The following is an 18,435-nucleotide window of genomic DNA, read 5'->3' on the forward strand; positions in this document are numbered from 1 at the left end:
TAGTGGAAAAAATGACTTCCCATTCACTAGCTTCATTCAGAAAAAGGAATAAATTCATTGAAGACTAAATAATTGCAATTACAGTGGAAAGACTTGACAAGGACACAGAATCCATGCAAGTGATGTGTGACAGTTCAGCTATGGAAATAATGCTAGCTGAAAAATAAGCTTGCTTCTGTCTTTCAGCACAGTAACAGCCCCAGTGCTGTACAAGAGATTTGTTTTGTGCTGCTTCAGCATCAGGTGAAGAAACACAGACCTTTACCTTCTCTTTTATTCTGCCAAGATCTTTGTAGATTTTTAGAAACAGCTATACACAGTAGAAAGGCCTATCCTACAATTAGATGTGTATAACTGAACCCTTCATCCTACAAGCACATCTAGATAACTGAATTCTTTTTTCTGATTAGAGTTCTGTTTAAGTCAGTGAAATTTTACATAAGTGCAAGGATTGTCCGGGTGATAATTTATAGGCATGTGTTTCAATGCAGTATTTTTATCAAGAACTTCTTGTTATTAGTAAAACCCACCTGATCTTTCATGCATCTTCTATGCAGTACAACACTGCACTGGGCAATATGCCTTCTTGGCTTTATTTTACATGTGTATAATATATACACAAATAAAAAGTATCACCTGCAAATAATATTTGGAATGTGAAAGACACAAAATGTAAACATTTTATTTGGCAGTTGTTTCAAACAGGTGAATAAATAAATGGAAAAGTACATCTTAATATTCTTTATAGCAACAGATGCAGTTGCACATGTATTTACATATTGTGGATGCAAAGAACAGTTAATTTAATTTCTTTTTGTTAAAAAATGCAACTTCCAACACCACTAGACTTGACAATTAAAGATGAAGATACTAGTAATACTTTGTTCTAGCAATCTCAACTTTTTAAAGGCATTCATTTGGAAGTAAGATAAGAGAGTCATCATGCATTTAGTTCATTTTGTCCGCTTACGGTAGAAAGTCTGATGTAATCTCAGAATTATGAGTGTCATGCGCTTAAGTCAACTATGACATGTTTATAAATCAATGTAGTTCCCTTAAAACTTGAAGCAAAGAGAAAATCTCGTTTATCGATGGAGACATGTATGAAAGATCTTGGTGCCTGCACGTTTAATTCTTGAAACTTCACAAATTTTGCCTTTTCCGCATCCCAATAATAGACTTGAGTGAAAGAATAATCACTTCCAAGAATGGCATATTGATAATTATTTATCTGAAGCGGTTGGAATACCATTGACCCTCGGGATGGCATCCTTTGTAAATCCAGAAATGCTGAACCACCCCATTTCATTACTTTAGAGTCCCCAATAAATCTTGTTAAGCAAATGTATACATCCTCTTTCACCTTGAAATGCTTCACTGCATATGCATCTTCCATATCTTGAATATCAAACCGCTTAACAAATTCATTTGTTCCTTTGTTCCACTGATATATTACAGGTCTTTGCGAACTACTTGACAGAATTAAATGTGGTTTGCCAGATATCTCAAGATACTCCACATCAGTATCTCTGTACCAGGCATGCAGAGACTGATGGGAATAAAATCCATTCCCATTCCACTTGTAAACCGTGGTGAAACCAGCCTTTGAACTGTCTGCAACAACAAAATACCAGTCTTCAGCAATCCTGAAAGTTTCAATGTCATTGGGTTTTCGGATTTTAAGGATTTCAATATCTTGAATTTTTATAAACTTATTAGCAAAAATATCTCTTTTATATATGTGGGAGCCTCCAAACAGCTGTGCGACAATGACATACAGCTGACTCTCAATAACTATAGGTTTACACACAACAGTTGAAGTACCTATAAAAAGAAAAGTAAGAGACAGGGTTAGTATCACTTTTTGGAGAATTTGTTGTAAGGTTATTTGTCAAGCAGTGTTCCTACCTGTAATGTTGTCGTAATTCCTGAACATCACTTCCACATGGTCCCATTCAAGGAAGATGCATTTTCCAGTAAAAGGCTGAGCAATAACCACGTGTTCATCATTCATATATGAGAAAGTATCTACTGACAGAGATTGGTATGGCAGGGACTGATAAACTTCAAATTCTGCAAATTGCACACAACAGATGATAATTACAGAGATACTTTACTTACTGTACTGAAAAAAACCTCTGCTTATCAGATACCAATTTATTACAAATTACAGTATTTCATCACGAGTCGAATTTTTCTGTTGATAAAGGAGCACTGCAACTTGGTTTTCAATCTCTCTCAATAAAAAGAGGTACTGTTTTATGTCCCAGTTTTCCAAATCATCATGTAACATACTAAAGTTTGAGTAGATACTGAAATATAGGACCCTACTCCCAAATGATTCCTGTGTCAGACTTAGACCAGCAGAGTTCATATTGATTTTAGTAGAAATTCCATCCAGAATGCAGTGTTCCTGCAAAAATGGGCTCTAGAATGAAAAACTACAGCTTTGACTTTAACAAGATTAAATAATTTGAGGCACATTACCTGTAATAATGCAATCAAACTCTTTTGGAGAGAGGCTGTTGATCTTGCGCTTCTTATATTCTGGTGGGCTTTCACAGTAAATGTCTTCAACAGTTGCATTGGTGCTGCCCAGCCACTCCACTAACCACTTCAGTTTGCAGTCACAATTAAATGCATTGCCTCTAAGATCTCTACAACAAATAAATCATGAATTGAAAATAAGAAGTCAGTTCATGTATTTCTCCTTGAGAACAACAAAACAGGCCTCTGTTAAATATGTGCCCTCTTGCTTATTCTTACTTGAGGCCTTCCAGGCTTAATTTATCCTGACCCATAGTTAAATCTACATACCAGAACCCCCACAGATTTAATTATATTAAGGTAATCAAGGAGACCTTAACTTGGTGATCAGTCAGAAATTTTTATTGATTTTCCCAAGTTTACAGGTACACAAAAGCCTCCCAAACTAATTACCCCTGTTTCCTTTGCATTATCCTTTCTCAGTAGAAGCATTCTAGATAAAAAAATAGGAATTAATGTAACCTGATGATCAGCCAATCAGTATTCACTATCTCCTTTAGATACACTCATTTAGGGCTTCAGGAGAGACAAGCAAAGGAAGTCTGTTTAAGGCTTTTACAGCTGTCTTCAGTCAGATTTGTGATCGTATGTACAGGAACAGGCCAGTGCCAGGACCAGACTGTGTAACCACCTGGCCACGCTCAGCCGTGCCAAGCAATGCTCCAGATATGCTGCCCATGGCCACATCTCACTACTGCAGCTCTGCTCTAGGGATTCAGCCTACCTGTAATACTGGGAGCAGGCAAAGGATTTCCTGAGCTTATTATCCCAGATCAGATGGAACAGGATTTGGTATATTGTAAACAGGATCTATTTCACTAAGCAATTATAAGATTTATCTGTTTACCTGTATTTTGTATTTTTACTGATATTTATATATATATATATATATATTTAGACAAGCTGATGTTTTGATCTGGTTGCAATTAGATTTAGTATGGGATTCTTACTTAGACACATGCTTTATTGATAAAAGTTAGCTTTCCCAGGAATTGCTTGCACATTAAAATGTTACTCCATTAAATATCTTCCACCTTCCCTGCATGCCTTGCTCTCTCATGCATCCCTAAGGATCCTCCCTTCTTACTCACGAAATCTTAATGAACATGCAGTTTTATTACATAACTACTAACAATATTACTGATCTTCATAACTGGTGGAATATTCAAAACCATCACAAATTCTCAAAAATAGCAGACAAAAAAAGCCAAGCCTACTCATACCGTGTAGTCTCTACCCTGTAACAAGGTCCATTACTGTCTACTGGTTTGCATGGTTACTCAGAATGTCCTCTAAGATACTCTCTTTATACTTATATTAAAATGAAAAGATTAATTAATTGTTTTCTTACACATTTGTTAAAGAATCCAAGCCTTTAAATATGTCTTTTGGAAGTGACTGGAGATTATTATTTGCAAGACTCCTGTAAAAGAAAACACTTCAGTATTAGTGCTAGTTGTTCATGAAACTACACATTTTTGCAAATTGTGGTATACTGTGTGGGGTTTTTACTTAAGGCAAGAACACTGATATTCTCCAGCACTTATTTCTAAAAGATTGCTTTTAAGAATAGCTCATTTACTTTGTGAGTTTTCCTTCCACTAAAATGTCATGCCTCCTTCTGCTTTCTCACTCTTCAGCAGTCTTGCAGCATTTACAATACCTCACTTAGCAGAGTAAAAAGTGCTATCACCTTTGGTGTTTTGCCAACACCATTTAACATTTTAAAATAATTAGTCATGATTGGATCTACTGATGTTTTCCCTGCGAGATCCCAATACATGGTACTCATATCACTGCAATTTCCCCACTTTCTTGTACCTCTTCTGGAAGGAAAATCTTACTAATATGGGCTGATGGGCTTAGGTTTAGCTCATAGTTTTTGAAAATATGCAGTAATAGGCAATAAATTGCTGATCAGCGTGAATTGCTTTCCTGGCATGTGCATGTATGTGTGTAAATGTGTATTAGACCAGCAAAAGAAGTTATTAATTTCCAGTTTTCAATGCCGGGAAAACTTGTTTAAATTCAGTGAGTATTCCGGATAGTAAAAGTGACAAGGAAATGTGAGCAGGCTTTGAACAAACAGTATATTTCATTTCAGTCTGCCTGTCTCTGTGAGTCTGCCAAAGGTCTCAGATGTCACAGAGGGCACGACAGAAAAAGAATAACATCGTAGGGTATAGTCTATGCCTCTTCCAATTAACAGAATTATTTATTGCTTATGAGAAGAAACAAAAGTGGAAAGAAGTCATTCTTGATAAAGATCCCAGTTAGAATCTCTAGCTAGTAAGAACCTCTTCTGTTTTAACTTTTATCAACTACAATTTCTCTAGCAAAGACACTTAGGCACATACTTAAATACAAAAACAAGCCCACATGTACTAGGTCTGCTGCCTCATTTAAAAATAAGTGTTTGTCTGATCTGTAACAATAAATATGGGATGCTTCCATTAGTCCATTCTGACTTTACCACTTTCAAAGTACATCTGATTGTAACACTGTATGTGAATGTATCATGTGCTTCACTTATGTGCAATTTTATGCTCCAGAGTAATTCTTTAAAAGTCAGATAACTCACATGCAGAAAGCTGTGTGGACTTGCAAGCTGAGACAAGTTGAATGACCTATATTGTTTTTACAGGTTATTATGTAGCAAACTAAAAGGGAGGGTGTACTTGGAAGTAGGAGTGGTTCGCTGCTGCCATGGGTACATGACTGAGAGAAAAATTTAAGCAAGGTTTATGCATTTGCCAATTTTTGAATGAAAATTATGCATTTTATAGTCCACTGTAAAAAAGCATACTTACATATTAGATAACACTGTCTTGCCTAGATGGTGCTGTACGTGGTATTTGGATTATAATAAGAGAGTAAAGGTTGGCTCAAACATGCAGGTAAACTAATGGTGACAGTTCTGAGAGAAATGCAATCAAAATTACATATTGTGCATAGAAATTACCATCTAATGCTAACTGTAAGATTCTGACAGTAAAATAGTAAATTAGTAAAACAAAATGCAATCTTTTTTAAATTTTTCACTTTTTAAATGTACTCTGACCAGCAAATAAATCCTGTTGCACAATAATAAATTCTAGATGGCTCTCTTTTACAATAAGGACACACTGTAATTATTGAAGTTAATTGCATTGTAGAAGTAAAAATGTTTGGATAGCTTGCTGAATTCCAAAATTAATATTGTGAAAAGGAAGTAAATAGAAAAATAGGACAAAGTTCATCTTATCTAACTTCATAGAACTTATTTGCATGCTCATTTACTATGATTCTTTTTAATATATTTTATGTACACAAGTACTCTCTTGTTTCTTAAATGAAAAGTGCCTCAGGGTGCCAAATGATCATTCTTAATGTGTAGATGCAATTTTCCCCAAAAGATGGGGAGTGGTTCTTTAAGCAGATTAAACTAGTGGTGCCTTTGCAGTTATTTTCCACAAACTTCTCATTGTCTTTGTGAATAGTGCTCCATGGACAATAGCAGCATGATGCACACATCAATGTCCCAAAAATGTGCATGCAAATGGCAGTTGCTCCTCAAATGTGGATCTGTCTTCTCTATGTGTTTTCTCTTGTGAAACTCCTGAAGCATCCCCAGAAACCACTGTAACAGGCAAGACAAGATGGTAGCCTTCCTGTGGAGAAGAAACTGTGCCTTCCTCTGTTTTAGAAAAGCAATTTGTTCACTGGCAGCAGCAGCTACTAAATAAGTAAATGAATATGATAAATAATGTACTGGATCCATTTGTGAATATAAAGCTAGGGTCCCAGTTACCAGCCTTATCCAGCTATCTTTTTTTCCTAACAGTATAATTCTGCCTGTACCTCTAATATGGATTGTTATGGGATGTGCACAGCCCTTTTATGTACCTCTTTCCCTCTCCTCTGTCATTCCTCTTCCTCAGACCTAGAGCCATTCCATAAGTAACTTTATCTACGTGAGTAGTCACAGTAGGCTTGGTTCCAGCCAGCTGTGAATCTTGTCCTGACCAAAAGGGAAAGCATAAAGTGTTTTATGGTACATTTACTAGGTGGTGAAGATGTGGTGAATTGCAATTCAACTATCGTATTTATGCATTACCTGTTTAAAATGGAACCTTTGCTTTCTCTCCTCTGTCAAAATATATGAAAGAAAAGTTAAATGGCCCTGTTTCAAAACCCTCTTGGAGGCTATCATGTTAAGGCCAAAAGGTCAGCATCCCCTCCTCTGTATATGACACACACCACATGACATGCTTCAGAATGCAGATGCTCAGAACCGGGTATAAACTCATGTCAGGCACACTACTGATTTTTTTTCCTTTTCTTCTTTTGTATTTTTTTCTGCTTTCTTATAGTGTGTATTTTGTTTTTTAAAAATTCCTCCTCATTAAATTAAATTATTGCTGAAAGATAAACTTGCTGTAAGGTAAGAGACAAAAGCCTGTATAAAAACTGTCTTCCTAGCTCAGAGACAAGGAAGCTACTCCTGTTTGCAGTGAAATGTTGCAGGTATTTGTTGCCAATGTGTGTCTCACCTTCTGAGCATAGTGTGAGAAATGCTCCTGCTGGTGAGGGCATGGGGAGAGTTGCTCCTACAGCACACTGGCATCCAGAGTGCCTGGGAGCAATTTCCCCTCCCAGCTCATGCAGCGAGGGGCTGCAGCAGGTCCGAGGGCAGGGACAGGGGAAGGGCTGAGCAGCACACACAGAACAGTAAGCAGATCCCAGTGTCAGTGTGGGACAGGTCCTGACTGTGGGATGCTCCTGCTCCATGCAGGAGAGGACAGGGTGCAGAGGAGGGTAGGTGCAGAATGGAAGTAGATCAGTAAGCCATAACAAAAACATCTTGTTGCAAGTCTTCTATTCAAAATTGCTCTGGGTGGGAATTTTCAAGTTTGATTTAATCAAATTCTTCTGTATACTATTACTGCCTTAAGTGAACACGGGCACAGACAGTGATGGACTGTCCCAAGAATGGCTGTAATATTCTCCTGGATCCATGTCAGACTGGGGTACCTGAGAAGAGGTCTGGGTCCATTCCTCAGCCTCTCACATTCCTAATCACAGCTCCCACCTTCCTCCTTTCCAAGTCCCAAACTGGGACTCACCTCATCCAGTGCCAAGATTCCCAATTCATACTCCTCCCTGCTCCTACATGCTCAGCTGGAAATCCCCTGTGCTCCAAGCAGAGAAAGTCAGGGAACTACTGCCAAACATGTAGTGCTTGGAAGCTGTTTGTGTCTTTGCCTTCTACACATACCACAGTTTGGAAGTCTTTGGTGGAAACACAAAGTTTAACATTCTGATCAAATTCCTATTAATGCCACTTAAATAACCATGAACAGTTATATTTGAAAATGAGAAATTAAACAATATAGTGGTTTAGTTACTGTATTAAATATACAAAGAAATATATTCAATCACTTTACTTACAGGTGAATTAAAGATTTCAGTCCTCTGAAAGTATTTCTTGAAATTGACTTAATGTTGTTGTTCTCTATGAACCTGTAATGGGTCGTAAAGTGATTCTGGTCAAGCAGTGCCTGGAAATTGGAAGCCCACCCACTCCATTCAATAATGCCAGGAAAAGTTTTGTCCACTCACAAATATTCTAGATGAGGAAGGCCCATGAAAGCATCATCACTAATAACATCAAAAGTGTTGGACGTAAACAACCTGCATAAAGAAATGCAAAACAAAAGACCATTAGGTTATCAGCAGCTTTAGAAAATGGTTCAGCAAGGCCAAATTTCCACTGCCTGGTTTCATGTTTTTTTCTGTGCAAGCACTACAGCACTGTAAGGCTGATATATTGCACCACAGTGTAGTGCAAAGGGAAGGATCCAACAATTGTCTACTGGGGCCATCTGATAAAATTCCTTTGACTTCTGTGGGATGTAAACGTGGGTTTATCATGCCAGTAAAACAATGGGATTGTACAAGTGCCTCTGGAGATATACTAGGACAACAATGAAATTCAAGTACTACAGAGGTTTAAATTGTCTTGGTTTAAATTGCTGGTTAGCCTGACGTCATGTTGAATTTGCAACACTGGCAGGAGGGAAAATCCTTAACTTTTAAGTTAAACTTCTGAGTGTATTTAACACGAGGGTACTGAAAGTTACTGGAAAAAAAAAAGAAAAATCTCTTAAATACAGTGAGTGTTCAAGTCAAAATTATTTTGAAGACCTCACTATACCTCTTGGAGTTACTCTTAGCATTTGTATCTAACAGTAAAAATACCAGCAGCACATTTAATTTTATGTAATTTTGTAAGCATTAGAAGTGGACTAGCATTGATTTTTCCAGCTTTATTTATGCTTCTCAGCCATGTTAGCATTTGTCCATTATAATCTAGCCCTGGACTGCTACACTTTTAATGTGGTGGGACATCATAAAGCATGATGAACTTTATCCCAGTGGAATACTACATGCATATCTATATTTTAATCAATTGACCTGGGGGATAAATAGATTCATACTATGGCATCCTCAGACATTCAGGAATGCAAGATTTCCAAGTACTAATTAATCCACTTAATGAGTTAATCTCTTATGTTGACGTTTACATTTAGAATAAATTGTAGGTAATTTATTTTCTCAGTTGGCTGTTGCAGATTGTGCTTTTTCCACCTTCAGTATATTTCTATATATGTGAAATGTATGAAAAAATACAAGCAGGAAATTCTTCCTTTTTGTCAAAATCAAAAAATACTTCAGTTTTAGAGAAAACAAGTATTTTAATAAAATTCTTGAACCAGAAGACCAATTTATTAAATCCTGCAACTAATTTTACTTTTCTGATATGATTTTACTGGATAATTGTTCCTTTTCTGCACTCTACTCAATAATTTACAGATCAGGGTGGTATCTCTTTAAATAGTATTGCTATTTTAGAGATTGCCAGGCTTACAGCATAGGTTTTGCACTTGGTGAGCTCATTTGCCTTCCAACTCATACCTCTCCCCAATGGCTACATCAGATGTGTTTGATGCACAAAGTATTTTTTCCTCCAATTTGTCCTCAGTCACCATAATTACTGCTTCTGGGGATAGAGGCTGAAGGTATGGTGCTGTAGCTAGGGACTGTATCACTTGGCAGGAACAGTACAGTGCTAGCAGGTACAAATCCTGGTGCCATGATTACCTCCTGCTTTCTGTGGGCTTTCATGTCATCAGTTTATAAGGGCACCCTCAGCATGTTGCTGATACACAGAGATAACAGTGCTGAAGAGGAGAGCTGGGAGGTTTTCTCTCCATTTAGGGAACACTCCTGATGGCACTTCACCATAGCTGTGTAGGTTCTCTGTATTTTTGTTGTCACACGAAGAGCAGAGAGCATACCATCCATACTACACAAAAAAAAAAAGCTCTCCTGGACTGGGAGTTATGAGTAGTGTTTAGCTCAAGACCATGATTTTTCCAGAGACCATTGGTGCTACTACATTAAAAATAGTAGTAAATAATAATAGCAGCAGAATTACACCATATTTAGACATCTGTGACTGCTGTATTGGAGATATCCAATTACATGTGGACTTCAAAAATGTAATGCTGGAGACTATTTCTATATGTATTTCTATTATTATAGAAATACATATAAGCTGCTAAATCTTGCTGTTGGCTAAATTAAACCTACCAATACAGCTATAATCATGCAAAGCTAAAACTTCCTGAAATGTTTCATTAACGTAAGTTTTCCATATTCTTATTTTCCTTACTATCTTCTGCCAAAGATAAAATTTTTCTTTCCCACGTACAAACTGGAGTGTTGTCCCCACAGATACAATCCTGCTCCTAAGGTCTGTGTTTAAGGAATCATTTGCCTTAGATCAGCAGCCTGACATTCCAAGGATGGCAAGCAGCTCAACTACCATGTTAAAAATATATCTGGAAAACACATCACTCATCAAAGCCCACAGTGGAACAAACCCTGCTTTTCTGGGGTCATAGTTTTTGTTGCAGCATTTATGAACAGCAGCACAGAACGTGCATTTCTGTAAAGTAGAAATGGAAATTATTATCATAACCAAAATGCCATAAGATGTTGCCCAAGCCCACTGTGCCAGGCACTATAATAACTCAAAATAAGATGACTGTGTCTGTCCTACTCTACCATGCCCAAATCTGCCTGCTTTGCAGTGGGATTGCTAAGTGTAGGTGGTGTATCGTAGCCAAGAGAGATGCTGTCCTACTCACTCTCTTCAGATACAAGCCCCACCAGAGCTGCTGCTTTTATTTTCCCCTCTCCTTTGAAAGGCCCATTGCAGCAATTATGTGAAATGCGTCCCTTTTGTGATCTGTGACCACCTGAAAAAAAGCTTCTCTGGAATAAAGCACCATGGAAAAGCATTTAGGTTTCCATAGTAACTGCATTTACCTATTTACCCTGTATCCAAAATTGTACAGTATGTCTGCAACTCCTTATCAGCTCCACTTGAGGTAGCAGAGTACAGCCAGGGTCAGGGCTTCAGCTATCGGTATGCCACCAGTTTAATTTAACAGCCAGACAGCTCCAGTCCATCAGCATTACCCCTCTGACCACAGCCAGAGCGCACAGAAGTCGGTTTGGGACAGACATCCGATTTTGGTTTTGATCACACTGGGGAGTCTGCCTTGCCGGATTTCTGAGACAAATCTGGGTGTGTGTCAGGCTGGCAGCACATCCACTATAAACAGTTCAGGTTACACCCCCTCTACCTCTGTATAGCTCACAATTATATAATCGTATGCCCACATTTCTAGGAAAGCCTGTGAGACTGTAAAAATCCTGTGCTGAAATGCAGCTAATAGTTAAACATCCCAAAATATTCTCTTTCCATCTATACCTCATCACAGTATTTGATTTTGAAATAACTACTTCAATCTTTAATTGGAAGAAAATTGTCATTACTTTTAAGACCGTGAAATAACAAACAGGGTCAAATCCAGGTACTATGAAGGCAAAACTCCCACTGACTAAACTTCCACAGAAGTCAATGGCAATTTTACATGGAAAAGGACTTCAGGACCTGTCCCACTGCAATGACGGGCCTGATCTGAGGGGTTCTGAGCTCACAGTCGATGGGAGTTGCAAATGGAGAGCTCTACACTGGGATCAGGTCCCAGGAATGCAGAAAATAAACGAGTAGTTTTTGAAATACTTAAGTCCTTACTGTAATGTTAATTAAAGTATAATTAAGATAACATGCATTCTGTCACCAAAACCTTCAGCATGTAAGCATTCAAAGTAGTACTGACAACAGACAGCCTTGCAAAATACTAAGTAAAAATTAAACATGCACTATCTTTCAAATTGCTCAAAAGTAATGTATTTTATGATCTAATAAATCCTCTGCTGCTGTTTCTTATAAAATTAATACTAAGACCCTTTCTGAAATATTTATGAGTACATATACACTTCATAACAAAAATTGTATCATATAAATATTTCTCACAGAAGCTGCAGAGATGGTGTGAGCAAAAAACTCCCTTCTGGGATTTTAGTAAAAGCAGATCTCACAAAGGATCTGTAAAGAAGAAAAAAACAACCGTACATTAATGTAGCCTTATCTATCCATGGTTATAATACTGATCTGGTCATGACAGAGAAATTTATTTATATAAGTAAAAAATATTACCTCCCCCCCCCCCAAATATAATGTGACAGGTTTCATGTACTATACAAGAAGGTATAAAATGAGATGTGTGCACATACACAGACAGACAGATGAAAGAGATATAAAAATCAGGATTCAAGGATGCAGCACAATTTTAACACATTAGCTGATGATTCTGAATGCTGGAGGTACTCCCTGCAGCAAGCATCCTTCTGTATGCAATGAGAAGACCACACATCCTAGTTCATTTTAAATCATAAATTAAATAACCAAATGCTTACAGCCCTTACAGTGAGATAACATCAGGCGGAACGCTGCGAGGAATAGATCTGGCATTTTCACATAAAGCATTATCTTTGGTACAAGTACACCAGGCAGGACATTTTGGCTTCACTGGTTTCTTCCCTTCAGTCAGCAAAAGCACAGATAAAAGGCATAAGAAATAAGCAATTCTTCTAAAGGGTCTGCTGGCATTTCCCATTCTTTTGATCCGCTCTCGTTCCAGCCAGTTGAAAGAATATCCCAAAACATTAACAGGGTTCTTTATTCAGCCATTGGATGTCTTTCTCTAAGTCCAGGTCAATATTTGTCTCTGCTTTCCCAACCCTTTTCTTTCTCTTTCACTCTGTTTTTGTAGATAGAAACCTGCAGCTGATCTGTATGTTTCCACTCACTCAGGCAACGTACTGCTCAGAGAAGAGACCTGCGAGGTGCTGTAAGATGGGGAAAATCCAACCGGCTGAAGGGAAAAAAAAAAAAAAAAAAAAAAAAAAAAAAAAAAAAAAAAGGAAAGAAAAAAAAGACTTGCATCACCACAAAAACACTGAGCACAACACAGCATTAGATTGCAAAGTGATGTAACTGAGAAATACACTGCTTTCTGTTTTCACAGGGAGGCCCTTTCCCTGTTTCCAAAAATAGTACAGCATTATGTTTTGCTGGTGGGTGGGTGAGTGGGTGTGGGGTGGAGTATATGTGTGTGGGGGAGAAATCAGTCATCTTTTACTGGATCCCTACAACCTCATGAACCTTTCAGAATTATGCTTCACATATTGCAAGCAGCAGAACTAATGGTAGTATCCACAGGAAAATGAAATCGAATGAAACCATCTAAAGCATTGCTGCAAAAACTGTTAGATTCATTTTTATCCTCAGCCTTTATTGCACATATTTGCACCACTGAAAAACAAGCTGCCACACATGGAAAATATTACAATGTATGAGAGAATGCCTTTGACTGTCACTCCTAAACAAAATATTTTCTCATGCAAATTGGATCCCAAATACAGCTCTTTTTTTTTCTTTTTTTTTTCCTTTTTCTTTTTTCTTTTTTTTTTTTTTTCCTCAGGAAAAGAATGCTTCTTATTTGTTGCTTGTTTTCTGAGCTGGTTAAATGAAGGCATAGGTGGATCAAGCACAGTTCTATATGAACAACATTAATTTAAAGTTCAAGTTAAAAAACATGTTTTCTTGGAACTGGTTTGATTCTTTTAGATGGAAAAAAAAGAAAATTGTCATTTAAATACCAGCTGTGTTAAACCCGTAGTTAAGAATGGACCTTCTTTGAAGAGTGACAGGATAAGGATAGATCTTGGTGGTAATAATGAACCTTTACAATATTGCCTGGAGGCTGCAATCAGATGAGTGCTAGGTGTGGTATGAGTGCTCTGTCAGATGCAGTCCTCAGCCTGAAGACTTTACAGTAAAATACATTAAATATTTTATAGGAAACTTAGCAGCACCTAAGTATTACTTTATTAAGAATGGTAAGACACAGCTAGCAAATGCCAAATGGCTGGGAAGCCACACAGGATGATTTTTTGTTCAATATAGTATTGCTATTAGATCAGTTTTGCAAACTTTAACAGGTCGTAACGCTTCCCCATTGGACTATTGACATTAGACAGCTCACTACTGGGGTCAACCCAGTGGTACAAACATTTAATACAGTCAGGCTCACTATTAGCTCCTTCACATGGATGCTGTCTCCTCACCAGGGGACACCTGATCTCCTGATGAGGAGATTTCTTTTGGCTTCTGGTTACCCCTCCTTTGATTTCACATGGCCACCCGGCTCTAGCCCATTGCTCCTGCCACAAAAAGCCACAAAATCACAAGATCAACATCAGGCCATGTCTATCTTCCTCAGGAACAATTCCAGCAAGGCCTTAGTGCAAATCCAGGCACCCACCTAGGATTTGACAAGCTATGGGCAGAACAACAGCCTGCAAAACTGCAAGGAATTCAGTCGGTGGATATAAGGCAGAACTCTAGCACTGCTGAATCCTTGACTGGGTGGTGGCTGAGGTTCCATCTCCCAGGGATGAGGGGAGACACCCAGAGCTCACACCAGGTGGTGGGACTGCATCCTCTGAGGGACTGGTACAGCCAGAAACATCCAGAAATCTTTCAGAGGCAGATGGCCACCTTCAAAGGCCATGCTGGGAGAGGACAGCACTGCCTGTGCAGGGGCACACTTCCGCCAGGCATCTGAGCCCGTGGAAGAAAGGGCAGCTCATGCTTTCTTAGCTGCCTTGCTCTCTCCATTGTGTTTTTATAAAGATCTTTATTAATTTAACTGCAGGCCCATGTTTTTGCTCTTAAGAAAACCTTCCCTGTCAGCAGTCCCTGCCTGAAACAGCACCAGCTAAGACTGGCAAAAACCTGGGTTATTTCTGAGCCCATCCACCTCCTGTAAGAAAATGGAAAAGAATTACAGTAGCCAAGGCACTGAAATCATTATTAAGCAAATGTTGATGCCTTCTCATCCCCCAGTATAAAGGTGACTTCTTGCTCTGGAAATGATCTAATTGTACCTACTGAGAGGGAAGCTGGATTTGTAGGACTTGCATAAGTAGGCTACACCATCTTCTCCCCTCCAAGATGTCCAATGGCACAGACATGGTGAGGTGAGAACAGAAAATTCTCTAACTCTTTTTTCCTGAAAGAGGCCTGTTGTTGTTTGTTTGTTTATTCCTGGCAAAGCCACCCATTGCCATGGCAATATTTTGCCATTGATGGTAAAACCCCGTGTTTCATTTCCTTTGGCTCATTCACTGAAATCCACCATCAATTACCTAGGCATTTCTCTTTAATTAATACTCCAACCACATTGTGAACCTCCTGAAAACTTTGCAGTGTAGTGTTTTCTTCGGTAACAAAAGCACATTCTGCAGCAGAGCAGTAACCCGACTCCAGTTTTGTCCATGCAGAGAACCGCCTGGAAGTTAGTTTTCTATTCCAAACCACATGCCAAAACAACCGCTTTTCCAAAATTGCAATATTATGAATATTTATAACAGTCCCATCAAAAGAGAGGCATAATCACATTTTCCAGGGTCCTTTTCAGCCAAGCTCAGCATCTCATTTCCTGCCATGTAGCAGTTTAAAACCAAAGTGGTTCATGGATTTTTAGTGGCATAGCTTCTCTCCGGCCCGGCGACACTTGGCTCACCCTTTGCCGATGCCATCGCTGTTTGTTTGCGGGCCAGCGGAGCGGGCAGCAGCCTGCTGTGCCCACGGACCAGCGCCTGCCTTTCGGTCCCCGCTTGTTTTCCCGGGTGTTTCAGGTACTGACTAGGCACAATGGGATCCGAAATTCATTTCTTTTTCTTTCTGCAAGGTTCCAGCAGGGGGGATGAGGGAGTTGTGGATGCGTTCCTCGGTCTGCTTCCCATCACTTGACGTTCTAGCCGAAAACCCCGCATCTTGCTGCGGAGGGGGCCGGCTGGGCAGGGGGACACTGCCGGGGGTCATTACGGGGTGTCACTGGCTGAGAGACGCCGCTGGGGGCCGGCGCGGGGCCCGCGCCACCGCCTCGCCGCGGCCCCGTATCCCGGCAACGAGGCGGCCGCGGGCGGCGCCCACGCTGGGCGGCCTGGGCAGGGCGGGGGCGAGGCCGGGCCCGAGGGAGCGCCAGGGCCGCCCCTCGCCCTCCTCGGCCTCGCGGCCCCCGCGGTGGCGGCCCGCGCTGCGGCGGCGGGCAGGAGCCGGGCGGGCCCGCGCCGAGCGGCCGCAGTGTGTCCTGCACCAATGTGCCGTCATGTTTCTCCTCTCCGGTATTAACCAGAGCCAAGCACGCCTTAGGGACCGATGGTTTCCCACGCAGTGGCTCTGCGTGGTAAGAAACAAATTGCTCTTCTTTCCAACGTATCCAAATTGTCTGGTCACGACAATTTTTGAGGATAATCAACCACCTAGTAAAAATCTTGGTGCAAGTATCTGACAGTCAAAATTAAAGCTACTTTTGCCTGCTGCCACTAGAGGTATTCACCACCCACCACTGCTTGTGTTCTTTGGGCAGACTTAGCACAACTTACATGCCTTCGTTTCTAGCGCAAACATATGCATTATTATTATTATTATTATTATTATTATTATTATTATTATTATTATTAATAATAATAATAATAATAATAATAATAATAATAATAATAATTTTTGCACATATTCTCCAATATCTGGTTAAAATATTCATAATTCTACAAGTAAACCTGTTTGCTAAAATATCTGAGGACAGCAAATACACATGGCCAGAGCTTAGAACAAAAGTAATTTTAAAAAATATTTAATATTTTTCAAGGTATTAACTCCACTCCGACGACTATATTTGCATATTTGCATTAAACTAGAATGTTTTCATTACTGACATATGACAAAATTTGAATAAGCTTCCTGTGGTTTCATGTTCAGTACAGTTCCCTTTGCAGATCCATATCCTGTTAAAGCTACTCTTGATTTCATCCTGCTGTTAGAAAACTGTGCTGTCTTTTCTCTGTTCAGAATGAGCTGCCTGCACATACGTAGCCTAATCCAAAATCCACTGAAGGTGATGATGAGACTTTACTGTGCTTGGTGTTAAGCCCATAATGTTACACTACACAGATGGGCAATAGCCCAAATCACACCCAGCATTCACTGGTCTCCTAAAGAGCAAAACATTGTCATTGCTATGTTACCACTGTGTTTGGAGCAGAAGGATTTTGAGATCAAAGACTTCTACAAATACCTCATGAATCCGAGTTTTTGCTCTCTTGGCTCCACCTTTTTAAGAAATTCTGCAGCAAATGGCAAATTTAAAGCAGCTGAGAATGAGGCTGTACTTTCAATAAACAAAACTAAGTCTTGTGAATTCTAAACAGTTCTGAAAAGACTATGCTTCCTGGTGGATCTGGCACCAAGAGTCATTGCCAGGAAGAGGCCTTCTGCAGGTTAGGCATAATAAAACTTGAGATGCCTTTACAACAGCTCATAACACAGACAAGCTTGGGAATGATCACAAGACTGCCCAAACCTTTTTATTTGGAAAGTTCTGCTGACTTTGCCCTATCCTGTCTATACAGGTTTGTATTATGGGTATCTTTCTTTATTATAGCAGTTTCATTAAAAGCAGAACAACCAGGCCAGTCCCTGTGTCAAAAAGCTGAGGAAATGACTGCTTAACTGCTGCCAGCTTTGGAGGAAAGAAAGACTTGGAGGGTGGTCTCCTTTCCCTTACGTAAAGTAGCCAGTTCACAGTTCACTGTGGACTTAGAAGCAATCACCTCTGAAGTGAGCTCTCATGGCTAAAATTTCATAGTGATGTCACAACACCTGCTCCACTGAGCATGTCCTGGTGAATGAGAAGGTGTCTCTGGAACTGCTTGCTGGTTTAGGTACACCAGAATTTGACCAATGACAAAAAATATGTCAGGAGAGATGTACGGATATCTGAATGATCTCTCTTTAAGAAATACAGATGCACAGTGTATTTCTTTCAAAGGGAAGCCAGGCAAAATGAATCTTCTTCTAGGTTTTATTTTGTTGCAACTAAGAACTTTGAACATCCTTATGATTCTTGATGCTTTGTTTGCTTCTAAACTCTATTATAAGCCAGTGTGCTTTGCAGCACCCAACCCAGTAGCATCACGTTAACTGCTCTCCTGATAACCAGCCACTTTTCTCCAGACCTACACAAATAGTTCTTGCTTTGCTTCTATTGTCTGTGTTTTGCCTTGAAAATGCTAACAATGGATATTTAAAGTTGGGGGGGAAATGAAAGAGCAAACATACAAGCTCAAGAGCAAACCAGAGCCCAATTCAAAGATGTATGAAGCTGTGCCACTTCATGGTTCACAGCAGGAACTGATACCACACCTAATATAGGGGGAAGTGTAAGAAAGGAGACAATATAAAAGAACACGAGGTTTCCACCTGCTGCAGAAATCTGGATTTTTTTCCTATCTTTCAAGACACCTCTCATGAAAATTTGCCTGTAGTTTACTCAGGGAAGATCAACTTCTCCCATGTTAGAA

General features: G+C 39.4%; 1 protein-coding gene across 6 annotated transcripts in view; it reads right to left on the reverse strand.

The window, feature by feature from the left end:
- Nucleotides 1-648: 648 nt before the first annotated feature.
- The window catches only part of LGI1 (leucine rich glioma inactivated 1), a 29,232-nt gene continuing 11,445 nt past the window's right edge, over nucleotides 649-18,435 (reverse strand). Inside the window, exons 2-9 of one of the 6 annotated variants that reach the window (XM_059851628.1) lie at nucleotides 12,817-12,881; nucleotides 11,981-12,052; nucleotides 8,149-8,220; nucleotides 7,978-8,049; nucleotides 3,899-3,970; nucleotides 2,488-2,657; nucleotides 1,909-2,073; nucleotides 649-1,824 (exon numbers count right to left, since the gene is read on the reverse strand). In XM_059851628.1, the coding sequence (XP_059707611.1) occupies nucleotides 1,007-1,824; nucleotides 1,909-2,073; nucleotides 2,488-2,657; nucleotides 3,899-3,970; nucleotides 7,978-8,049; nucleotides 8,149-8,174 (1,323 nt within the window). In that variant the 5' untranslated portion in view covers nucleotides 8,175-8,220; nucleotides 11,981-12,052; nucleotides 12,817-12,881 and the 3' untranslated portion in view covers nucleotides 649-1,006. Of the gene's footprint in view, nucleotides 1,825-1,908; nucleotides 2,074-2,487; nucleotides 2,658-3,898; nucleotides 3,971-7,977; nucleotides 8,050-8,148; nucleotides 8,221-11,980; nucleotides 12,053-12,423; nucleotides 12,882-18,435 lie in introns of those variants that run through there. The other 5 variants (XM_059851624.1, XM_059851629.1, XM_059851626.1 and 2 more) reach the window with 5 other exon arrangements.

Source organism: Haemorhous mexicanus, chromosome 7 (genome assembly GCF_027477595.1).
Source record: "Haemorhous mexicanus isolate bHaeMex1 chromosome 7, bHaeMex1.pri, whole genome shotgun sequence".
Classification (NCBI taxonomy): Eukaryota; Metazoa; Chordata; class Aves; order Passeriformes; family Fringillidae; genus Haemorhous; species Haemorhous mexicanus.